Genomic DNA, 26,292 nt, shown 5'->3' on the forward strand with positions numbered 1-26,292 from the left:
CTTGGTTACAGCTGTGAATGAAAAGAAGAGGCAGCATCAACCCAAGGTGATTCCATTTGAGAGCAATGCAAAATGGGTAGATCTCCATATTTGTAACAGTTGTTCTTCAACTCAAGGCAACCTTGATGCCTTGCATTTTAGATTGCCAAGACTTTCTTGCACTTTACCATTTTGTTCGGATTTTGGATTTTCTATTTCTTCAAGAAGTTAGAATAGTTCTTTCCCAATTTCTGAAGGATTCCTAGCAATAAGAGCACTCAGCAAGGTTTGGTGGACGCAGCAGCCTTTGATTTGTGGTTTATGGCAATTTTGGTGGTCCTGAGTGCATTCTGGGATTCCAGTAAAAAGTCAATGAGAAGGGCAGGATATTTTGGTCAAGATTTTGCATTTGTAATCTATAAAACCAGATGCTACCTTGCTTTTAATTGGAGTAGGTCAATAAGGCAGACCTGATGCTGACAGTAGTTGAAAAACAGCAAAAGACAATTTATTCCACCGGGCCTTCCCGAAATCTCCTTGCAGAGTGTACCTATGGAAGAGGTATTGCAGAGATCATTTATCTGAACTTCCCATTTGGCCTCACCAGGTAGAGTAATCTTTCTGACAGGTTAACTCAAATCTAATTGTAATGAAGGGGTCTCTATATTATGTACCGCCATGTTTTTCTCCAAGCTGTGGTTTACTAGACTGGAGAGCAAGTTTACACGGGCGGCACCGTACAGCGTTATTTGTCATGCATCTCCCACCCCCCTTTCCTTTTCTTGTTTAGGGAATCTGTTCAGGAGTGGCTTGTCTGAAAAATTGGAGTCCCTTCTGTTCGTCAAAATAGCAGAGCGGCTCCACTGAGACTGAAACACCTTTTAACTCTGTTAGCACCTAATCAGCTCTTCAAAATCAGTATCTTCATCTGTTGGATAATATTTAGCCTGTTGGCATCATTTTGAGACCCAGATTTGCCTGCTCATATGTTCCCTTGCAGCTGGCCCGCAGGAAATGTCTCCATCACGTGAAGGTCTGAGCTGTCGGGAGCTCCTCGCACGCAGAGGCTGGATAAACTGCTCTTTCTTCCTAGATTGTTTGGGGGAAAATTTCAGCATTTGGTAGAGAAGTTTCCATTCTGCTCTTCAGCTTTCTAAATTCTTTCACTGAAGCATTAGAGTAATTCTTTTTATCCAGCACGGTGGATAGTGTCTGCAAGGACCTTCTCAGCTGCTCAAAGAGCCAAAGCTTACCTTCCCCCGTGGCGGATGGAAAACACCGTGCCGAGAAGCAGCAGCTTGACTGTGTCTCTGGAGCTCTTGCGCTCTTTTGGTGAAAAGAGCGCGCAGGAAGGTGAGCAAAGGAACTGCTTCATGGCTTGTCCTTCAGTCGGAACCGGAGGTCAGGGGCAAATCTGTTTTGTGGGTCCTGTTTCCATCCTGCCCCTGTCAGATCCCAAGGAAAGGGATTCAAGAGGGGACTTGCTTACTTGGAAACATTAGGAAGGCGGGGAGGCATTAGGGAAAGGGCTAACATCTCTGAGTCAATGACCACTAACAGAGCTGCTGGATGCAGGACGTCATGTTCCTCTTCGCTGTGTCAAGAGGTAGTTGAATTATGGGACTAGTGAATTTAGCATCACAGATCTCTCAAAGTTGCTCACTTTTGAGCCTGCAGGACACTAAGATACGGTTTGAGCAGATGCCCGTCAGTACATAATGAGCAGGCAGTAAAAAATCTGAAATTTTTTGCAACAGAGGGAGAGTAAGAAATGCCAAGGCTTTTGTTCCAAAGCCTTAGCCTCTTCCAGTACCTTTCCTTACTCTGTTAGCCTTTGTATTGCTATATGTGTTTCTACTGTCTTCTCTGCTCCTGAAGACAGTAAATAAAGTTCATGAAGATGCAGCCGGGTATACCCCTCAGAGCTTTGAGCTGACCCGCAGTCCTGGTGGCTGGAACTGCTGCATTTACTGAACTGATCTGTCAATGCCATATTTGATGTTTTGTCGTGTTGGAATTAACTCTTCTCCCAAGTCTGTTTTTGTGTTTTCCACATGAATATAGTATATCGAAGGTTCATGTTTTCATAGAGATGAGGAAGATTTGGCTGGACTTTTCCAGAAAGCTGAATGAAACATATTTTCAGGTTAGTGTGAACAGCTGGATTTGTAGCCTGTTGAAAGGTGAATTTTGAGACATTCCAGAAAGGCAGGTGCTGTTTCCCTTCACAGGATAAAGAGGTTATTGCAGGGGGACTCTGTTGGCTTATTGGTAAGAAATCGTTCTTGAGCTTTCTTTGTGCAGCTCTTCCCTGTGCAGCATTAAAGGCATCATCTCTTCTTACATTTAATGTGATGGTCCACCCCAAGAAGCTGTATTTTGGTTCTGTTCTCAGCTGTGTGTATGACTGTTTGCTGATCATTGCTATTGAAGCAATATAGAATTGTGTTACATTTGCCTTAACTCACTGTTTAATGTACAGATGTGCAAGACAATAGTTGAATTATAAACATCAGACTCCCAAGGATGTTTGGAGATTTAGTCATTAATCTTAAGGGAAGATAAGGGGTAAAGTCTCTTGCACAGGCATGAAAATGTAAACATGGTAGGTAGAAAGAATAAAGGTGGAGCCATATCATCTTTTATAGATGTACTTTGTCTTGATAAAACTTAATTAAAATTTGACAGGAAGCAGTGCCTAATGAGTGTTCATTGGTCACCAATGATTAACAGCTTCAGGTATTTGTATTGTATTTACAAGCGGTTTGAAAGCAGCAGCAGCTGGAATTTTTCTTTTGATGTACTTGGTCTACAGTGGGGTAAGGGAGAGTATTTGTTGTATCACTTGCAGGTATTCACAGTTGTATTGTCTGTCAGAGGGGGGTTGTTAGTTTAAATGTAATGATAGATTCTCTTAAGCAGCTGAGATCTCTTTTAATTTAAAACTGTTTTTGTGAAAGAAGTGTTGCTGTTTTAAATGCCCCCTGCCTTAAGAGGACAATTTCTGTTGCAGGGGAAGGATAATGATACGATACATGGAGGGAGGGAACTGAGCTAGCTCAGCTGTGGGCATCGCTTTGTAGTGTTAGCAGCTGATGAGGGTTGAGGGGTTCTGCGGCTGGATGGAGTGTATCTGCATAGTCAAAATATCTTCACCAGCGTGATACTTAGGAGGAGTCTGGGTCAGTAATTGGACAGGATCAGCAGTTTGGAGGAGTCTGGGTCAGTAATTGGACAGGATCAGCAGTTTCGCTTTGTCAGGCATGTCTGTGTTTAAATTTAAAGCACTGTTTGCATTCTGCTTCTTGGTTAATTGTGAACAGACATGACTAACTTTCTGATTAACATAGTGCCTTTAAAACTTGCCAAACAGTTCCTGTCTAGAGAGTGTTTTTAAATTTCGCTCACAATATCAAACTGGGGACAAAGGGACTTAATGAGGATGGGTAGGGAGATTTTGAGAATGTTTTATGATCTGCCATTGCTTCAGCAGTCACAACCGACGGCCTGTTTAGGGTACAGGAACATAAATTTTTCCTTTTTGTCATTCTGTGGGTGTTTGAGGTTTGTCAAAACCCTGCAGTGGGATGTCTTGAGTATGGACTGACTGTGCTGACTTGAGCAGCAAAGTTAGCTCCTGTAGGGGTGGAGGAGGAGGGGAACAGGCAGACTGTGGCTTTTCTCCATGAAAACCAGATATGATGAAATTCTGGAAGAGGTGAAGCAGTTGTTGCCTCTATTTCTTGGAGCCTTGGTGCTTCAGGCAGTGTATGGATGGTGCGTGAGAGATACTGCCTGCCAAGCAGGTGAGCTGTGCTTGGTTTGCCCTGAGAGAGGTGTGGTGCCAGGCTATTTACTTACCAGCTTTATCTTTCCCTGGAATGCAGTCTCACTGGACATTGAATTCATGTTGACGTTATGGCTTTGGCCCTCCTACTCTCTCATGGTTTCTGCTTTCATGACTTCATCTGCGTGTATCGTTTTATTTAGCTACGGGAAGCTTTCCGAAGCTTGAAGTGCAATTTGCATGTGATCCCTGTGTGGTTGCCCTTTCATTGCTTGAGTTCAGTCTCTGCTGTTCAAGTGCAGAGCAGGGCAATAATGATATCTTAAGCTTCTTGCAGGTGGAATATACTTGCAGGACATATCATGTCTTGCAGAGACCTTATAGTAGGTGTAGTACTGTGTGTGACATCTTAGGTTTCTACTTAAGGATGTGGCTATAATCTATTTTGATGTACAGGACTGCTTTTTTGTTCATTCTCTGCATTTTGGCTGTGGTCTTACATAATTAAAAAAACAACCCACAGGTCGGCGTTTTACTTCTTGAAGGTCCTGTGGCTTGTTCCTTTCTGCTAAGCGGGTGTGTAGATCATCAAACCTCCAATATAGCCGTTCTTAGGACAACGAGGATGCTGAGGACTGAATGCGTGGTGCAGCTGAATTAGCCCTTAGGTGTTATATACAAGATTTCCTCTTAGCGTGAACTTATGTAAAGAAGTAACTTTCCCCGTGCTGTCTGTTGTGCCTTCTAGAGCAGAGGGTGCTTGTAGGCTGAGGGGTAGTTTTGGGAAGGGTGAAGCAGCCAGGCTGTGCAGAGTCCCTATCGTGATTTCCTCCGGCTTTCTCAAATACATTCCTTAGTGGTGTCTGGCTCAGGAAGGCTGGTCCATGGAAAATCCACACAGCTGCTGAAGGGAGAGGATTACATTTATTGGGGGTGGGAACTCTGGGCTTTTGCAGAGTTGGAGAGCGGATTGTCAGGCTGAGCAGCTTCCTGGGATGGAGGGGCATTGCCTAAATAGCCTCGGGGGTCCACCATGGATCAAGCAAAGGCAAGTTTCAAAAAAAACAGAGGAATAAGGCAAGATGGAAAATGTTCTCAAGTATATTAACATTTAAAAATATTTCTCTAAAATTCCAGTGAAATCATCAGGCCTAATTTACTGTAATGTTATAATTTCCATAGCATGCATATTATTTGAGCAGCATGGTTTTGGTCCGTGTTTTAAAGAAAGTTGAACCAGTAAAGTGAGGAAGTCACTGGCCAAGTGCTTGAAACCAGGCTACTGAAGTGAAACCCTGTTTGACAACTGTAGATTAAGCTGTAGGAAAAATTTGTTTCTTATTTTCAAGTTACATCATTTAAATGAGTGGATCAGTCAAAACTGAGAAAACAAATTAAAAAAAAAAAAAAAGGAAAAATCAAAACAGTTTATTTTCTCTCCTCTCTTCTGGCTAAAAATAAGGTGTGAGAGGATAAGATAGCTGTAAAATCGTGGAAGATCTCATCTGTAATGAAATGGCAGTATATATCGTCTCTACTTAATCAGCATAAGTGCAAAACATACTTTATACTTAACCTTTCTCATGTATCTAGCACATTTAAAAGTTATAATTTTCCTCATTAAAAAACTTACTAAAATGTCATTTCTGTTCATTTCAACAGAATTCCACGCTGTGATATTTGTCTACTGAATTAGAAATATCACTGATCATTATTTCATCATCATAAGATGTAAAGTTAAGATTGTAAATAATACTAGGTTCTATTAGTAGAAACAGCTGAACAGTGGTACTGTCCCAGTAGTCAGAAAGAAGCAGGCACACTGTAGTATGTATACACATGTACACACATGAAATTGAGAGGAAATCGTTATGTCTTACCCATCTTCCCCCCCCAAGAAGGTGACAATTGGTATAGTACAGATGCAAACCAAAGCTTAATCTTAGGACAGTAAAAGAATCTCCCTGCTCCTATTTTAAACTAATTTTCTTTTAACTTCTTTGATTTACACAGCTGCTTTTTTATTCACTCTTCCTTTTCTGGTCACTGTTTTATTTAACAATAACAACAAAAAGAAACAACACCCAGACCTATTTTCTTCATGAAGACAACTTTATGGTTTCTTCCTTTTAGTTTTGTAACTGTGAGTTCATCTCTTGAGGAATTGAAATTTTAAGGAGGCAATTACTGAACAGCTTTGTTGGGAGTTAGATTTTTCTGCTTAAAACTACATTTTTCACCTGCACCTCTCTAGATTCTATCAAATAAATTACAATAAGGAAAATGAGTCTACATGGATTTGTACCCTGGGTTTGGAAGGCTTGGTACCACAGAAGAGTCTGTGTGTGACATGAAAAGTTAGAGGGGTTTGCCCAGTCTGTAGTTCAAAACGAGCTTGTACACATGGCTCAGTTACAGCATGAAGTACTGCAATTCTAGGCAAAATAGCTTTAATAAAACAAACAAAAACCCCAGCAAAATGCATACACTTTGATATTTTGTTCTGACTAATCTGAAAGTATGTCCAAAAGTATTTCTGGTGTTTTAGGAAGTTGCATGCAGATAATGATAGTATAAAAGTTGCAGTCTCGGAATTGCAGTTTCTTCTCCTCTTTAAAATGCCAGCAGGCGTTCCTCAGTTTTGCCTTTTTGAAGAGACACATCTTATTGCGTGCTAGCTCATGATTACAAAGCAAAACAGTAAAAAATTTATTTTTCTTTGGTATAAAAAAAGTAAAATGATGGTGTTAAATTCTTTAATGCAATACAAATGGCTTAATAAAAAAAAAAAAAAAAAAAAGGCAATCTATTGCCTTTTTCTTCAGAAACTTGTTTTCTCCCTGCCTAGAAAGCCAGGTATTTTTTTTTCAGTGAAGAGAGCTAGATACTTCAAATATTTTGGTTGACACATCTCTTAGTCCTTTCATCTCTAATAAATAAATAAATTCCCCTGCAGCTGATAAAATATGTAATCTTTTAATCTTACTTGAATTTGTACTCCATAATACAGTGGGGGTTTTTACCCTGTGTCATGGACTATGCATTCAATGTAGGAATAAAATAAAATTGTTTTACATTTATTCATCCTATCTTCTGGTGAATAAACACTTTTAAAATCCATCTTTGTTTGTAGTTCAATAATATGTTTGAAGTATCTTTTTTTATCTGTTTGGGTTTTTTTGCTTTTTTTTCTTTCTCCTATTTTATACCCTGGCCAGTAAAGCTGGTAGGCATCCACTCAATTCTAAGTATATTAGCAGCTTCATGGGCCTTCTTTAATTTGTGTGATCTTATGTTATGTTCAAAATTGTGTATTATTCCTCAGGAAAGTGAGCTATTTCTAGTAGCTTTTCAAAACAGTCTAATGCACATAGTTGTAACTTGAAAAAGTTCTTTTCTGTGTAAGTTTTTGCCAGTGGTCTGTTCCAACTGAGTCAAAATTGAGCCTTCCTTCCCCCCCCCTCCCTCCCCCTCTTCTTTTTTTCCCCTCATGTGGTATTTGTATCTTTTGTGCTGCATTAGTTGCTAAGTAGTACTTTTGTGGTCAGGGTCTGTTTCTAGCTTCAGCTTTTCAATTTTGGAAGGATCATGCCAAATATTTTGTGAAGGATGATCTGCCAAGAAAATTTCATAGGAGAATAACCAACCTCTACTTGGAAGCATATAGCTGACTTTTTTGTTATTTTTTTTCTCCTAAATAAATGTTGTTAAGATGTGCACTGATCTTTGCTTTTTTTTTTATTATTGTTATCCTTATTGCCATAGGTCTTTGTCCTTCAGTAGTTATTGCTAGAAATGAGAATTAAATGTTTTAGCGGCTGCCAAGATCTGTAAAGCCACTTTGCTTATACAAATCCTTTATCTGGTTTTCTGTGCTGGAATAAAAGGAGTTGACCTAACATCATTAATGAGCTTTTAATCCCTTATTGCTTGAGTTAATTGGTCTTGAGTAAGAAAGTGTCTGAAGTCTGTGAGTGAAAGGTAGGTTGCCCTCCTCTCAATTTTCTCTGCAAGAGATACACTATCTAAAATTATCACCAACTGCCAGTAAAAATAAATACATTTAAGCCTTGTTTGCATTATAGCTGTGCTTAGTAGTGCCAGTGGCAGATCTTACTGCATTGGGTTTCAGGTTTTGATGTGGAATTTTTTTAAACCCTGGTACTTTTGTGTGTTCTGGGTTCTGTTCATTCAGTAAGGGAAACTGCAAGTGCTGTAAATGTGGAAATAGGGAGTGACAGCTGTGAAGTTTGCCTCCTGTTTGGTACTGATGTGTGTTCCTTGTCTGAAGGACAAGGAGTGGCAGTGTCCATCTGGAGAGCACCCACAAAATCAATATTTGTCTTTGTGCAATATTCAGCCCTGATAGCCAAAGTGATGGCTCTTTTAGTAGTGCCACTGGAGTATAAACTAGCTGGCACAAGAAATTCAGAAATACATATAAAAAGTAAAATTAGCACGTGAATCTTTATTTTTGGTTTATCCTGAAAGGTAGATGATTGTAGGAGATGGTTCTGTTTTAGTGTATTGAATCTATAAAGTCTCTGTTAGGGAAATGGTTTCTGAAAACCTCTGTGGCTTTTGCTATAAAGGAGCCTGGTACTGCTCTCCATCTCAGAAATCCAGCTGGAAGATTGCAGAGTGAACAACTCTGGGTCTTTCTGCCTCCTAAAAGAGAAACAGCCCTGAAAATTAGAAATTGTTGTTAGGTATCTCTTTTTCCAGCAGCAAAGACTAGCTAGACATCTGCTTTATGTGTGAGCTGCCCTGGCACACCTCGGGTGGTGAACAGAGCATTGCAAGGACTCAGAATGGGAGGGACAGTTGTTTCTGTCTGGCACAAATCTCGGCCCTTTCGGTAAGATTTGCATTAAAATTTGACAGTTGTCCCACCGTTTTTTAAGCTATCCTCTTTTCTTCCCTCTTTGACATTTTTAATCCATCCATAGACCTTCCCACATGAAGGAGAAGGATGTGTTCACCATCTGTTATGGAGATGCTCTTGGCACTGAGCAGGAGGGCCTTTATTCAGTCTAGTACTCTGTTTAGGTTTTCTTAGGATGGGGCCATGGGGAATTTTGGCTTGGTTTCGCTTATTTTGTTTTATATAGAAGAAAAGGGGGGGGGGGGGAGGGGATGACACCCACAGACCTGCAGTGATTGCACCTGTATGGGTTTGGTATATGTACTCATCTAGGAGGTAAGATACAGGGGAATGCAGGAAAAAATACATGGGTTGATACCACTTCTGTGAGTCTTCTGAGGATGCTTGTAGGGTGTGCTGCCTGGTACTGGGACAGGAACCAGCACGCTCTCGACTCAGTCTAAAACTGGAAAGCAATAGTGGGAGCTACTATTTTTAGCTGGAGCTCAGGCAGAGATGCTCTGCAGCTGCTCCGTGACCAGTACAGGCGATTCTCCCACTTGGGCATTGTCCTGACACCGAGGTCTGGATCTGCTCTGAGCAAATGGCAGCCTTTGATTCTCTTACTCTGAGCAGGGTGCTGATCTGGTGAGTGTTTCAGGAGATCGTGTTCAGCAGTGAGCCGTAAGAACTGGCATCTCTGCTTGGGTTAACCTTTACCTGCAAATTTTCAAGGAATTTTTTTCTCAGAGCTTTCAGAGAGTTTGGTTTCTCTTACAAAAGTGCTTTCCTGATGTACGGGACCTCAGAAGGTTGCGGTATCCTTCTCTTGTGAAGGATAGCAATTCTAGGCTCACACAATGGGGATTAACTCTTCTTGCTTTTAAGCTGGGTTTTCTGAGAAGCTTTCTGGCTACATACTGACTTTTTATGAATCCCTAGCTCTACAGTCTGGGTGTTAAACTCAGCTGGTAAAGAGGTGGTGTTTTAGAAGTACAAGCCTCTCCTTTCTATTCATTAAGAGTATGTCCAGCGTTACTGTTCTCTGCTTTAGCTGCCTGACAGTTTTCCAGCTCTATTTACAAACTGTTTTTAAAACTGACAGACTAATTTATATAAATTGTAAGAGTAAGCAAAATTGTATAGTTAATTATGATAAACACTAGGAATGCTTATTTGAACTTTTGCATTAGGACATAATCCAAATTCTGTTACAGACCAGCAGGTCACCATCCACTGAGATCAAATTCTTCTCTGACACATCCCTTGCCTCGTACTTGAGAGGTAAATGGTAAATTAGTCAGATCAGAAACCTAATACAGTCTGGCAGTTCCTGTCGGATTTTTTAATATTACCTCTTGGGTACTGATTTTTATGGATGTTTGTTTGTGTGTTCATCAAAAACCCCAAGAAAATTATGAAACCCCCCAAACTTACTGTTGTGTTAGAGTTGCTGAGGCCCCCTGAGGACTTGCTGTCCTTCGTGACAGCAGGTCTCTGGGGAGGCTGCAACATAGCAGGAGACCTCAGGATCCCAGAGTTGGTCTTGAGGGTTTCTCCTTGTGTGCTGGGAATAGCAGTGAGGAATCAGGGGCCTTATCTTGAGAAATAAGTCCTTCCTTTGCAGAAACGTCTCATCTCTTATGTGTGACCAGTTTGAGCGTTGGATAAAAAATTGAAGCAGGATTACATATAAGAATGTGGCATGTTCATGGGAGCATTTGTATCGTATGGAAGAGGGATACGACACCTTAAGTGAAATCCAGATCATCATGTAGAAAAGCTCATGGCTGAAGTGCTGCTGAAGAGTCTGGTGGTTGTGCCAAGCTGTGGCAGCTGCTCGATGAAGTTTTACTCCACAGATGGGCTGGTTGTGGTGGCATCTTCAAGATCCTGTCCGCTGTTTCAAGGTCTCTGTGCCCCTGCCTTCTGGTATATATGTGCAGTAGTCTTGGTTTGTTCAGGTATCCTGTATCAGGTATCTTTTTTTATTCCCCTAATGCCTGTAATATTTTTGGATTCTCATTTTTAATCACAACAGAAATACCTACTGTGCTTCCTCTGTGTAAGAAAGGAATCTGTTTTCATGGATTTAGAGCAGCCCAGATGAGAGACATTTCTTTGGGTCACCTTAGTTGGTTGAAAGCTCTAGGCAGTGGTAGACGTGGATTCAGAGACGTAGGTAGGTGAATTCAAGGGTCTGATGATACCATGAGATATGGGAAGAACAATGCAGCATAATGGTAATTTCAAAACCGCATAGAGCAGGTTAAGAATTAGAAAGTGTAAGAGGTCAGAAACTAGAAAGCAGATGAGAAACTTCTATTTCAGTCGCTGGGCAGGAGGTCAGGGTACCTTTTGAAGGCGTATACAGTAACTGAGGAGAAGCAGGCAGCACTTGAGACAGCAAAATGTCGTGGTCACTGATGAGTGAAGCTTGGCAAGGAATGAATAAGATGGGGATGCAAGGGAGGGTTGCCGCAGGAGCTGCAATTATGATTAGATTAAATGAAGACACGGTTGAACAAACGACTCTTCTGGTGAATTGGGTTGTTGATCCAAGGCTGGAGATTAGACATTGACGTTGAGGCAGGGAGGGGATTTCACCATGAAAATTGAAAATACTAATTTGGAGGCTGTGAGAGTGATATTGCTGTCTGAATCTTCCCCTTGTCTTCCTCAATGTTGAAAGACGAAGTGGCTGGACAAGGAGACTGAGCACATAAACTTGCATTCGGATGTCCAAGTGAAAAGATTCTCCATTTTTTTTACCATCTCACACTGCTCAGTACTGTGGACCCCCTGGGGTGGAATTGTTTGGCTTGCAGTTTTAAAAATAAATAAAACAAAACTGCAGAGTGCATAACTGGTTCTGAAACCAGTTTTCTGTGTTATTTCTGGTCATTAGCTACAGAAAGTGTCCTACCCAAAATGTGTTTTCTTGTGTGCATTGTTTGGGTGTGTGGTGGGAAACATCATACACGGGGATTGCAACGGGTATCACGTTGGCTTCCACTGTCCCACAACAGCTTTTTGATGCAGTTCTGAGAACACAGATAAGTCTCGGTGGGAAAACATGATTTTTTTTGTGTGTAATACCATAAAACACTCCCAACTCCCCAAAACCCCAGTCCTACCAATAGTGCACCTCTCATTTTTGAGTGTGGCATTGGGACACACCACTGACGTTGTGCCAAGGTTGGAAACAGCGTATGTTGCTCCTGGACTGACAGCCTAATGCAGGCTCTGTCTGCAGCTAGTCCTTGTTGCAGCAGGAACCATGCAGATCCCAATTTGATTGCTGGAAGAGTGCATCAGGAAAATGTCACCGTTTGCTCGCTCAGCTCTTAACCACTTTCTGAAGCAGCCGTTGTCCGAGATGGGACCATGGGTTTAAAGGAACCTTTAATCTGCTCTGGTACAGCTGTGTGTATGCTTGAGGGAACCTGGGTTGTGTTGGCTGGTGCTGACATATGCTGGGGAAAAAAAGTGTAATGATTATTGTGCTGTCATATTAAACTAGTGATATGGAATCTCCGAGGTCGCTACGACTGTGCAATGGGATATTCAAAAAAAGAGGAGTACTTGTGTTTTGTTTTATTTTGAACACAGGCTCTATGTGATATTGTGTAGTATTAGTATTTAGCTGCTAAAATATTCTGGAAGAGCTGTGCTCAGTGGGATGCTCTCACTCATCCTATAGCAGGCTGTAAGACAGCTGAAGAAAAGGTGACCAAAAGACTACTACTTAGCTCTTCTTTCTCAGTAGATATACTCTGTATGACACTGAGCAAAATAAACTTGACAGCATGGCTCACCTCATTCCACTATACCCTTGTTCTGGTCCCATTCTTGTGTAGGTCAAGTTTTCTGTTGGAGCTTTGCAATCTTTCTGCCAAAATCCTATAGTTTTAATTTTCATTCTGTGTAACGTGGAACATAATTTTCAGGTTTGAGTCTCATTAAACAAAATTAAGATCAGTACTAACAGAAAAAGCTCTTTCTTCCTCTTGGCAAAAGTCTTCCAGCAAGTCCCCTGATCTGTCAGGGAAGTCAGGCTCCACTTCTGTCATGTGGGAACTGGATCACGTTGCTGATGGGGTTGTGGGATCCAGCGTAGGAGGGAGCTGTGCAGCTTTAGTCTTTCAGCCTTTAGTGTCAAGATGAGTTCTTAGGAGACTTCCTTACATATTGAAGGAATCAAGGCCAGCAGAATTAAAGACAATAAGAAATCTAACAAGTTTTATTTTCCATTAGACTGAAATATCAGAATTCAGAAGAGATCATCAAAGTTCACGATAAATATGTCATCTTTATGTGATAAATGCATATAAATGGTAACTTGCTATGTCAATAATAGCTCATGAGATACTGAACAGCAGCTATACTTGTTAATTGGCAGGTCTGGATTACTTAGTGTGCAGAGGAGAACAGCTCCCCTGGCCTCTGGTTGGTTTCAGCTAATTTTGAATTCAGACTTGAAATACTGAGGAAATTTCAGGGGACAGGAAGGAGGCAGATATTTTGCTGTTTGCTTTAAAAATGTAAATAAGATGACTAGGAGAACTAGAATTTCTTAGCTTTACTTCAATTTCGCCCCCACTAGTGAAGAAGTATATCAATAAGTCAGATTGATGGATCAATTTTTCACTAATTTTTCACATTAGGGAAATTATGGAGAACTTGTATTTTTGTCAAATATCATTTTTAGTAAAATTCCAGGTTTGATTCTTGAAGCCAGCAATGTTGATGTAGTGCATTCCTGTCTGTGGCTTCATTGATACTACACAATCCTTTTTTAAGAAGTAGAATGATGCAAACTGTGGTCACCCATAGGACAAGAGTTGAGAATTTCTTTAACTAACATGTCTCAAAATTATTCGAGGAATCCTTATTTGACAGTTTTTATATCTAGGTGTGTACCATGGAGAACCAGTTTTTAGCCCTCGCCATCTTGCCTTCTTACATTTTTAATGATGTGCAAGGTAACAGTAATTCATTCTTGATCAAGTTTTCAGCTGACAGAAAGGTGTGGAAGAGAAAAGTTGGAACAATAGTGACAGCAGAGAGATGTGTGTACCCATGTAAAGCTGGTGCAATCCAAGATGAAGGAATAAAAGCCATCAGTCGCATTTGCGGTCAGGTGATGTCTCTTGGGAAGCAGCTTGGGTAATTTGCTGCATGCTTGCAATACAACTGTCTAGACTGAAGATCCAATACAGTTCCTGTACCTGTGAGCATCCAAACAAGGATATTGAGGATCAGGAAATACTCAGCATTTTTGCCTTTGGTGCTGACACGAAAGGAGTTAAGTGATGTGTATGGTCCTGGTATCATCAACTCGGGAATGTGTTTGGTTGGAAGATTAAACTGTAGGACGAGAAAACCAGTCTTAGAGTGAGTGGCTCAGTTAACTTGATACTTTTAGTTCATAAATACCAACCTGTTCCAGCAAAGTTCAATGGTTGAAACCTGAAATAGTCCAGGCTATAGATCATATGCAAAAACTTAATCATAATATTGGATAGCAGCAGGACACAATTTGGTGAAGCTCTATGGCCTATCGCGTATGAGAGCTGAGAGCCAGTAATTGCAGTGATCTCCTCCTGCCCGAACCTTCAAGTCCCTGCCAAGCAGTCTGCGTACCAAAGGCCTTTGGCAGACTACATCCATTCCTTTAGGCTTCAGCATAACAGTAGCAGTGGCAGTTATTGCTTATATGGAAAAGGAATATCTGTAAGGAATATGATCTTTTTTGTACTTCAGAAATGAAGCTGATTTTCTGGAAACCATGCAGTCTCCTTTATCTGAACAGCTTAGCTGCTTGTGTATAGAAGCGTGGATAGTGGAGGTTCCCTTGCTTCACCAAGATAGAGTGTGTGCTTGGTCTCTTAGGGGAACATCTGTATTTCATAATGGTATTGTTAGGTGTAACAGTACCAGAGATGTGTGCTCCTTCTGGATGTTGAAGGGTACCAATGATTTTGCTGTGATCTAAAAACACCTCTGGTAGGAGGGCACTTTTAAGAAGTGGTAAAGGTTTCCTTTGTGGTTAGCAGATAACTATCTGTTTCTGTGTTCAGTGATTTGGTCTGTTGGCTTCAGATGTTTGGTTCTGTTGTACAGTTGTTAAGGTTCTCTTTGACTTCAGCTGAGTCGTATGTGTGTCCTTGGCATGCATTTTGACACCCATCTTTTGGCTGAGCACTACAGGACTTTGAAAGGCCAATTATTTTTATTTGTTGTTTGGTTGGTTTTTTTTCCTGGCTGGAAAGCCTTTCCTGATGTGGAAGCTTGTGTTGACAAAACTGAGGGGTTCATCTTTCAAGTTCTTGCTTTACCTGTTGTTAAATTAAGAGAGACGACTTGTCCATACGCAAGAGAAGAGTGTTTTGTTTTGTACTGGCTTCCTTCAGTTCAGTCCACAGGGGCAGTTTTGCTTTGCATCCTCATCTTAAGTAACTGCTCAAATCAATTTCACCTAACCCAGTTTTCCCTCAATTTTCTGTAATCTACCACACAACCAGATTTCATATGTTCAGAAGACTGCATGTTTGTTAGGGTAAGAGTGAAACAGTTGGGTTTAGACTCCTGTAGCTTTTGGATGATCAGCAAAAGGGGAATGCCACAGTGCCTAATTGGATCAGGTTGTGTGTCAAAAATAATATAGTTTAGCTCTGGTGATGATGCCCGAGTGATTTAGAGCTCATTTTACTGGAGTTAAAAGTGTTAATGAAATCCCCTCTTAAAACTTTCTGTATCTGAGATTTCTGTAACATTTTCCTCCAGCACTGAATCCTCACCATGAAGTTTACAGCGTACCCAGAGAGGACATTTCTGTAAACACTTAATTGAAGCTCCCTACCCCTTCTTCTTCTCAAGGGTTATGGGGACCACTCGCCTCTGTCAGGGTCTGCTGGAAGGAGTTTATTTTCAAGAGTAAAGTCGTTCTCAGGGAGCTGTGTCTCATCCGTGCTGCATCTGCAGTGCTTCTCCCTGCCCCTCCACCTGTCAGTTCCACTTTCAGAGCACCCTGAGGTTTAGCACCATGAGATGGGTGGTTCAGCACTGCATGCTCCATGGTCTGACAGTCAGTGTTGCAGCACAGTGCTTTTGTACCACCCCAGCGAGCACGGATGGCAGAGACTTCTCAGTTTCAACAACCCTTAAAAATGGTGTTTGAGAGGCATCAACTTTTCATTTGCTGGCAGATAGCTGGGGTTTTTTGAAGTCTCGAAAGGAACTGCCAGTAACGCTTCACAACTCCAACTCAGGTTGATGCTGTGCTCATACCGAAGCCAGATAATCCTCACCCAGGTTGCTCTCAGCTAATTGCATTGTGCCATACTTGTAACACATGACAGCCTAGCATATCTTTTCAGTTTGTAAGACCGTGTGAGATGCCTTTGCAGTATAATTAAATATGTCTTAACTCTCTTATTTCAGGCTAGAAATCTTCATACAGGAGAACTGGCTGCTGTAAAAATAATCAAGTTAGAGCCTGGTAAGTTTTACATTCTTTTCTGTATTTTTGAATTGCATTTTCATTTTTTCCATATGTTTATTTTCACACGGCTGTGAAGCTCCAGACAGAAGAAGTGTTTGGGTTTTTTTGTAGTTTCAGTGGTTAGATGACAGGAAGCACTGCAGGATGTACCATTACTTTTGGCTATGTCCTGCTCACTATTTCCTTGTTTGTTCTTATCTGCCTTATCGATTGTTGCATGAAAAGATGTTGCAGTTACAGTGTGTTGTTAGTACAAAGAGAAGATTAAGGACAGATGGTAGGTTGTGAGCTCTGAGACAGTAGGGAGCTGGTAGGCTGTGTGAGTTGAAAGGGGGAAGGGAACAGGCAATGGTGCTAATGCCCACCAAAGGTGCACTGGGAAAAAACAGAGCTCTGTGCTTTTTATTGTGTCTTTTTTCTAACCTGGGCTGAGTGAGGAGGATGGCTCGTACTATTATTTCCCTATGCATTTTCTACCACTCCTCCTAAAAGCAGGAGATGCTTACTTGCGGCCCAAGAGATTTGCTGAGCTGAAGCCTAATTCCAATCCTGCATAGAGAGTTGAAATCAGAAATTGTGTTCTGAGTGGAAATGGGGAGAGGAGCTTTTTATGTCCTCAGTCATAACTCAGGCCCACCTAAGGACTTTTTGAGTATTTATTCAAAGAAGTAATCTCTCATTACTTGGTTGCTGGCATACCTTTCAAATCCCTCCTTAGCATAGTCCTCTTCTACATCTCTTTTTGCCGTATTAGTCTCTCTGTGGTTGTGGTTTGCTTGAATTGCTGTGCTGTGTCTGTTCAGGGCCCTGGCTTTCTGGTACAGGGGCTGAGGGAGGCTCCTCCTGTGAATGTGTGCTTGCCCAGTGCTCGTGGACTGACACCTGTAGCCTATGAAGCAATTAAGGGACAAATAAGAAAGTAGTAGGATCTATGGAGACACAATGAGATAGCTTCCATGACTGGAGTGCTGCAGGGAATAAATACAGACTTTGTAAGGTAAAATGGAGGAAAATCTGGAAAGACACATGACGTAGGAGAGACTGGCAGAACTGAGTGGTTTTTAGTCTGGGAATGAGAAGGCTGAGGAGGGATCTAACCACGGTCCTGCATAGCAGAATGGCAGAGGAGCTGGAGCCAGACTCCTGTCAGGAGTGCCCAGCAACTGGGTGAGAGCCAGCCAGCACACTCTGCGCCAAGGGAGAGTCCAGCTGGATGTGGGGAAAATTCTTCATGGGGAGGGTGTTTGTGATCTGGGGCAGGGCCCAAGGAGGTGGTGGAATCTCCATCCTTGAAGATTTTCTGAAGTTGACTGGCCAAAGCCTTGAGCAACATGACCTGAGTCTGTGTTCAGCCCTGCTTAGAGCAGAAGGCTGGAGCAGAGACCTCTGGAGGTCCTTGCCAACCTGTCTTATGTGATTCGAGGTTTTGACAACCAGCACTGAAATGCGTCCAGTCCCTGAACACCAGCATCTATTCATGACTGTGTGTGTTAAAAGACTGTAATTTTGATGGGGAGCTCACAGTGTCAGTGCATTGCTAACAAGTGATGTGGATGTGCCATCTTCCTCTTTCTTGCTTAGGAAAATACGTTGTCTCATTTGCCTGTTGGTGCTTGGTTCTGTTCAGTCACTCGGGTTGGGAAGCATCATGGGTTCTTAAATACAAAGGGTTTGCTAATGTCTGTAGGTCCTTGATAAGTGGGAAGGCTGCCCTGTCTCCTCCCAGTCTCTCCAAATGTGCATTCCTGAGGAGCCGAGCCATGAGACATGGCTCTGCCTGTCCTGCTCTTGTATTTTGTAGTTCTTCCAGCTTTCTATTAAATCTGGGCTAGCAGAACTTTTCAAATTCTATGGTGCTTACCCAAGACATCTGACCAGCTCCTCTCCCATTAAGGACTCTGTGACCAGTGGTATATATAGTGATCAGAGAGTCGGTCTTAGAAAGCAAATGTTTAAAATTTTTATCTATATGAATAAAGATTCAGGGAAGACTGTTTTTAAATAGCAGTAAGTATGTTCATTTTTCATAAAAGTTGAGTATTGTCCAGCTGACTTCTAGGCCAGCTAAATTTTTCCAACATGTCTGTTACCCTTGAATAATAATTTTCAAACCTTTGACAGGAGGATCAATGCTTAATGCCACGTGCCTCACCCCATATTTCTTGGTTGTGAAATCCCAGATGAAAACTTTGAGGGAAGACTTTTACAGTTGGGTTTTTTCTATTAAAAAAAAATCCTTAATGTTTGTTAAGATAAGAGTCTTGCATGGAATTTCTGAAAATGTTTTTTTTGCTATTTCAGCCATTTTGAAATGGTCAAGAAGCTGTGTATGAATTTGGGTTAACTCACCAAACTCGTTTTTACCAAAATAAAAATGGAGTGCAGGGGGAAAAGGGCTGGGAACATTTCTAAAACGGAGTGCTTTGGTGGCTTCACCCCATCCCTTGTTTTCTTCCTCTCAAGCTAGATTATCAGGGAGACTGAGGTGCCAGTTATAAACTGGGAGAGAAAGGCAGTGGGAGTCTCCGTCTATCACATGGTTAGAGAATATAGGGGAAGAGGAGTTCAGACCTATCTTTGTCTTATTTACAATGAAGACCAGCAGTTACATCTCCCTCCTCAGATGTTGGTTTCCCTACCGACCTGTAAGGCATTCCAAGGTGGTTTTAAGGATTTCTACTGAAACTTTTCATATACTTTCTGCTTTTAGTATAAATTAAACGTGAATTGATTTAGATGGCACATGAGACCTGGTGTTCAGGGTGATGGCTAGTCTCTTTTGTAAAGTGCTCATGGAAAAATTAATAGGGGGTTTCCCCCATCCAAGAAAAGTGTGTTATCCTCTGGACTGCTTGATGTAAGATTTCCCATGAGCCTCGCTGTTAATTTCCAAGTGATTTTTTAATTATTATTATCTTTTTTTAACAATTAAAAGTTCCTGAAATCTGACCCTTTTTTCAGTTGGAAAAATTTGAAAACTTCCAGTGAATAAATAAAAAGAAAGGCTCAGCCTGATTCTTTAGCTTTTCTTCTCCTCCTTTCTTGAAGCTTCCACTGAAGCCGACCAGTGCAGGTAAACAAGCAAAGAGCAGCCAGGCCGTGCTGGTGGTACCGCTGCTTCTGCTGCAGCTCTCATCTTCTAGAGTCAGCAAGGTCTTCTGCAAATCCAGCTTCATGCACACAACACAGTTCAGTTGTCAGTGGCCGTGGCTCAGTCCCTATTACATAAATGTCTTGAATTTCTGAACCTGCCTACTCACACCAGAATTAATGATCCTATGACCTAGAGAGTGGTGGTCAGTGGGGAAAACCTCAGGCATGGCCTTAACTCCCACTAGCGTGACCTCTACAAGCCATTTTGACTCCTTCAGTGGTCCTTTCAGTCCTCAGCTGTTTGATCTTGTTAGGTGGTAATCTCTTTGGAGCAGAACTGCCTATTGCCCTGTGATTATTTAATGTGGTGCACAGCGTGGGTTTTCCTCTTGTTTGGGGATTGCTTTTATGAACTGAAAAGCAGCACACAGCAATGGGAAGGATAGTTCTCTTGGCCCGGCATGCTCCATCCCCTCCCCATGCTACAGCGTCCCTTGTACCCGGGTATATTTATTTAGGTGAAAGCAGATGAGGGGACTGAACTGGCAGTGGGTTTGGAGGCAGCGAGTGCAGCGAGTGGATGGCAGACTCTGAGCAACAAGGAAATGTGGTTTTCTCTGCAAGATCTATGAAACTCCTCATTGTATTAAGTTGTGTTTACATAGGTGCAGAAAGCAACTTTACAAATTTATGTGAGAGAAAAGTACACGGAAGACTATTAAATACAAAGATCCTATCTATGATGGAGAGGTTTTGCTGAGTCATAAATCTTGGGGCAGGGGGGTGGGGGGAAGGGCGTTTCGGGGAAGCATCCCTGTGTGGTCTGTTTTTGAATACTTCCTTGGCATCCTCCGTTGGAGATGGGATGCAGGACTGAAGGGCCCCATACCTTACTCAGTGCAGGGTTAATATTTAATTCTGGTTGGTTCTGCGATCTGCTTCACTGTGCAGCCAAAGAGAGGTTTTTGAAGGCTGAAGGTAGAAGAAGCATGGGGAGGCTTCAGGGTAGAAGCTAAAACCACTGCCTTTGGGTGACTGTGACTATTAACCTTTCCTTAGGAAACCAGGGCTGGTTTTATGTACGTGGATTGTAGCGATAAGACTCGTTAGGCAATGTTAAATGCAGTGGAAACCACAGTGGCGATCCCACAGCCCCTGCTTGGCAGCATGTGAAATGCTGTGGCCAGTGTTCGGGGCAGCAGTGCTGGGGAGAGCAAACCACCGCTGGGTTAATCCCCAGCAGGTCTGCGATGGGGCAGAGCAATGCTTTGATGACAAAAAAAGGATGGTAATAACCTATTGCTAATGTAGTGAGAGGCTTGCTCGAGCATTCATGTCGCTACACCTGATCCAAATGAAGTAGGTCTGGTTTCATTGTGAATTTGAAGAACTGCTTTGAAAACTGAACAGAAGCAGAGGCCTAATCCTCTGCCGTGAGAGGTGAGGGAAGAGCAGGAACCGCTGGAGGCCAAGCAGCCCCTGCCTTTGCTTGGTGCTGCTTAAGCACTACAGTGAAAAGTGCAAGACTCCAGCCCAAAGTCACCACTACCGAGAACCCTATTTTAATTAGCGCTGGTGACCATGTCTTATATGTTTCATTATGTTGTTGTTCTGACTTGCCATAGGGAAGCAATTTCTTCTAGGTTTTGGGGTGGTTTTTTTGGGGGAGTGCTGTGTTTAATACATCTTCTTTTAAACATTGCCAACCTGATCTCCATCCATAGCATGTACACCCACAATCTCTTGGCAGAGATCTTGTTGGGGGTTTGTTTTGTTTTTAAGGAGGGTTCACAGCATTTGTTTACTTATTTATTTATTTTTAGTTCTCTGGTATGTCTATTGCCTCTGCAGGGTAGCTGGACTGTGCAGCAGCTTACTGTCTTTGCAGGAAGACATGACTGTTCAAAATCTTCCACATTTAAAAAAAAAAAATTAAAAAAAAAAAAAAATCAGCTGCTCCCTGCTTCAATGTTCTGACTAATTTTAAGAGTTTTGAATAGCTTTGTACGACTGTACTTGCAGAGCACCATCAATTCCTAGACCAGGCCAGTGTCAGAAGCTGTTGCAGCTAGCTGTGGTGGTCCCCAAGGGAGGGCAGCCCCTCCAAGCACCAGTGCGAGCTCCTGTCTGACCATAGGGCACAACGAGAAAAAAAATCAGTAATAAATTTTGTAAGTTAGTCACCAGAGACATAGGCCTGTGATTTATATACAGCATGTTCTGGAGAGGAGGAAGAGGTGGCTCATAGACGGGAATTAATTAGCAGATGGAAAAATAAGAGCTCCAAACTCAACACTTGATTAATACATAGACGGGAGAATTGGGAGCAGAAGACAAAAGACTGAAGCAAAGAGTGCCCCAGAGGAGGTGAGGAATGCATTGAATTAAAGCTGCAAGAAACTGCACACAATAAGATGGCAGTGTTTTGGGAGACCTAGCAAAACTGCTGACATGGCGGGCGGCGATGAATTGTGGTTTGTTCGTGTTACTCCCTCATCTACTGCAGGTAGCAAGTGACTTGGTAGGCAAAGAGACTCCAACTTACAGCTGAGACCTCAACATGTATATGTATTTTATTTCATCTGCTGTTACCTTCCTTTGTCTCTTCTCCAGACAAAGGAAATAAACTCTCTACTTAGAAGGTTACTGTCATTAATTTATTTGAATTTTTGGGCAATAAGCTAAATCTGCTACCACAGTTACTTAAGCTGTGCTGCTAGAATCAAAATAGACAGTGTTTTTCACTTTTTTTTTTTGGCATAGGCTTTGGAGAGCATTAGGCAAAAGTATTATGGCACGCTAATGACATTTCCCAGCATTCACTGAGTACAAATGCTTCAAATAATTTGGGAGCCAATTCTATTTCAGAAACTAATCCAACTGTACTCAGCAGCATAGAAGCCAAAACCATCTGAAACACTAAAGCCACTTCCTTCTATGGGTTTAGCAGATGAGTTGAGAGGGGAGTCAATACAAAGAGGTAACTATTTGCCAGTGTAGTTTTCTGCCACAGAACTTTCTCCCTGGGAAAGTGTAATAACCAAAATATTTTAATATATACTAATGTCTATTTTAAATACTGCTGTAATGATAAATAGTGCCCTCAGGGACCTTTGACACTCAGCAGGCTGGCGGTAATCTGTCGTGCTCTGTACTTTTTGCAGTGTTACAAAAGAATCTTATTGCTGGTTTTCATTTGGTCCAGTGCTTGTTTTCCATGTGAGATCCCTGTAAAGGCCAGAAGCAGCCAGTTACCTATTTCAGGTTGGATCTGAAACTGGAAGTGGAACTGTTCGAGGAATTTTGTACAAGGGAAAATAGTCATCCAAAGGTGTGTAGTACTGAGCACAGTACATTCAAAGCCAGGTCTGGTTCATTATGTTTGTTTTGTATCTCACGATTCAGATGCAGAGGTTGATACTCCACATAGGAACACAGCTGTGGGGCTGAGTCAGGCTGCAATGGGGGTCTGTCCCCTCTGGATGACAGCTGCAGCACAGTGGAGCTGCACTGTCAGTCCAAGGCATTTTGCGGACTGAAGAAGGGTATTTTGGAAATGCAGCTTTGTTATCTGTATAATAAATTCCCTAGGGATGCTATGAGCTATGGAGAAGAACAAGCCTGAGGCTCATTTAAACTAAGCCTGCGGGGGATGAACCATTGTTGGCAGCACCTGGGGTTGAAGAAATATGAAAATAACTTCTTGGTACAGCTTACACTTTCACTGCCTTGTGGTGCATAACCTGGTCATGCTTGGGATCATGTCCTTTGTGCATGACAGTTTAAATAGACACAGGCTTTATGCACTGAACAGTGGCTGGTCAGGCACTGGCAGAAGCCCTCACTTCTGATTCCTGTGCTGGCTGCCACCTCCTGTGGCATCAGGCTGGCATCACCGTAACCCCAGGGGACACTAACGCCTTTTTGTTGGGAGAGGTGGGTGTGCAGCTCGTTACACCGCTGCTTTATCTGTCTAGGAATTTCCCAGGGCTGAACGCCCGAGTTTCCAAGTGTGCCGGAGCTGTTAAAGCCTGGACATCGCCTGCTTGTGCCGTGCCACGTCCTGAGTGGTACTGCCGCAGACTCACACAGCTGCTCAGCCTGCCTGTGGAGCGTACACAAAGCAAAACAGAGACAGTGTGGTCTTCTAAAGTAGAGTGCCCAGCATTTTAATTATATTTAACTTCTTGAAATCTGGTCTAATTTTACTTTGCATACTTAAAATACATTTATAATCTACTATTCTTCTTTCAGAAATGTCTGTATCCAGAGCGGGTGAGCTCATGTTTCCATGTAATGTAAGCTTTCACTTAGAACACAGAGTTTCTTGGGTGAAGAAGGCCAGCAGAAGGGGTTGTGGTGGAGGAAGAAGGTATTATGAGTAGGAAAGAAGCTGAAAGATCACACATTTTAGTTGGAAGGTAATGCACAGTGTGATGCTTGGGGTGAAGGCAGGTTGCAAAGGGCTGAATTAGGAGGACACGTCATTTGGCACATGCATGAAGAAAAATAGCTATAGTGAGACGGTAGTGGTGAGAAAGGCGAGTAGAGGTGGGATCATGAAAGGCTGAGATATACAAGAGTAAGTAGATTAGGCAAGGAGAGAGGAAAAGAGATAAAAGTGTTAAGGAATAGGAATATAGATTACATGTTAACATGGCTGCTCATAAGTAGGATCCAAGCAGGGCTTAAGAGAACATACACAGGGAAATTTTTTCTGATGTTAGACCACACATTTGTGTGCTACTTACTGCAGAGCTCGTGCTGCTGTGGCAGCACGTCACCATCAGTAATATTTTGTATCGGTGGAGAGATAATCAGTACCATCAGTGGTTAGCAGTTGGCAGCTAGATGCCTGGCAGTAAAATTTGCTGGTGGAAACATCATTGTTTCCAAATAGCTGTATCCTGCTTGGAATCAAGTTTCTGAGCTTCGAGTTTAGGGAATTTAAATTCTTTCTGTCAGACTGCAGGTTTCCTTGAATCCCAAGAAAAGAGGTATGGATAAAACAGCTCAGATGGTTGAATGCAGTTTAAATTACTCTTCTTCTTAAAGATGTGAAACTTTTAAAGGATTGTTCTCAGTTTTCAAAATGGTTGGTAAAGAACAATGCAGGTCTGCAAGGCGGAGAAAAAAGCAGGAGTTTTTTATGTGTCAGAGCTACTGGATGGGATGCTACAGTAATGCCTTGCATCCTCTCCACTCTCCCAAAAATATTTTGGGGCTGTTGTCAGTCATATTGTGTGTCAAGCTATCTAAATGGGGATTCGAAAATACCTCAGGAGTTAAAGTTAACGAGGGTAGAGGGGAAAGACTGGCAGCGAACTCCAATCTGAGCAAAAGCCTGTATATCAGGAAGGCCATCCCTCTCATCAGCAGAGACTGAACCCTCAGTAGGTTCAGGAAAGTGGTTTGGAGCGAGTGATTGAGAGCTGGGGGAGCATGTGGATGACTGGAAGTCAACGCAGAGGAGCTGATGACTTGTGGATATTGCTTGGCTGTGGAGTTTGTGTACTGGAGCGAATGGTTTCTGCAAAGCTGTCGCTCCCACGGGGCTTCCTCTCCTTGTTTGGGAACTCGGGTTGTTGAAATAAAAAAAGTTTGAAGAATGGTTCCAGCAGAGGCAATAGCTGCTTCCGCTAACTCAGGAGGCAGACGTCTCTTGGTTGTACGAATACAGTGAGAACATTTGGGCTCACCAGTGATGCTGTGACCCTACTCTGTCCTTCAGCATCCTGTACAGCAGTGTCCACCTGGTCCTCTTGCTAAACAGCATCTCACTTCTAAATAACAAATGTTAATTATAGTGTTAAAAATCCCAGGTCTGCAGAGTATCTACAGTCAAGGTCCCTAGCAAGGCTTGGCGGGTAGGCTTTGGAGCGCACGTCACACCTCCTGCCAGGCAGCCTGACGTATCTGTCTAGCATGCTGGGGGCCCGTGAGGACTGCATGTTGAGGGCACTAGCTATGCACAGGAGTGCTGGCAGGCTGGCTAGCACCTTGAAGATCTGGCCTCTTAATAAGTGCTTCTGTCCCACCCTTTGGTGACACCGTGCATGTCTCTAAATGCCGTCAGTTCCCTCCTCCCAGTTGCGTGCGAGCCCTGGGTGCTGCCTGTCCCTCCCTCCCTGTGTTCCCACACAGCATCAGCCCTGTGATGCAGCACTGAAGTAATGTAGAATAAACCAATTTAAAACAGGAACTATGAATTTCTTCCCTGAGGAGCCTTCTGGACAATGAAGGGATTCACAGTTGACCCAAGAGGAGTTGTGAGAAGTGACCCTGCATCTTTTTGCAGGATGGGACCACTCAAAGCAGTCAGTGGAGAACATGAAAATATGACCAGGAGTAAACTTGCTTAAAAACCATCAAGGTCAGGCATGCTCAGAAGACCTAATAGCGCAGTGTGATAGGCACTAGAGCCATCAGATCCTTCCCATGCTGCAGAGTGGGGTATATGGATCCAGCATACACATGCTCTCCATCTAGGACAACTTGGCAGGACATCGATACATGCCAGTTCCACATAGGTGAGAAGTAGTGTCTGCAAATAGAATAATTCACTGGTGGTAATGGGCTGTCAGTTTTCTTGGTGATCTCCTGTTTAAATATGGATTTGTTTTGAATTTACCAGGCCTGACTTTGCTTAGCTTCGCTTCTGAAATCTGATCCAATCGCATCACACGATGATATGGCTGCAAGTTCCAGTGGTCTCCTCCCTGCCAGCTGTGCTGGAGAACAAGCAGCTGGTTGTGCCAAGCAGAGCAGCCTCGACTGCAGGCTGTGATCGGAGGAGAATATTCCATTGTAACGCTCTGTTGTGTCCTATGTGTCTCACTGCAGAGGTAAAATTACATAATAGTAGCAAGCTGCAGTGACTCACCACGCTGCTCGTGTGATTTACAGCAGCTCCCTAAACGATGTTTTTGCTCAGCATGCCACATAACCCATAATTGCAAACATGTGAGTAGACAAAAAGTACATTTTTCCAATTCCGTGTTATTTAGCATCAAGCAATCTCTGATGACTAAAACAGATGCAAATCTCTTTGTACGGATATGT

The 26,292-nt window shown here is 42.4% G+C and overlaps 1 protein-coding gene across 2 annotated transcripts in view; it reads left to right on the forward strand.

Annotated features, from left to right (window-relative positions):
- MAP4K5 (mitogen-activated protein kinase kinase kinase kinase 5) overlaps positions 1 to 26,292 on the forward strand; it is a 72,979-nt gene that overhangs the window by 7,034 nt on the left and 39,653 nt on the right. For both annotated transcript variants that reach the window (XM_049829015.1, XM_049829017.1), the window contains exon 3: positions 16,077 to 16,134. In XM_049829015.1, the coding sequence (XP_049684972.1) occupies positions 16,077 to 16,134 (58 nt within the window). The remainder of the gene's footprint in view (positions 1 to 16,076; positions 16,135 to 26,292) is intronic.

Source organism: Accipiter gentilis, chromosome 25 (assembly GCF_929443795.1).
Source record: "Accipiter gentilis chromosome 25, bAccGen1.1, whole genome shotgun sequence".
Taxonomy (NCBI): domain Eukaryota; kingdom Metazoa; phylum Chordata; class Aves; order Accipitriformes; family Accipitridae; genus Astur; species Astur gentilis.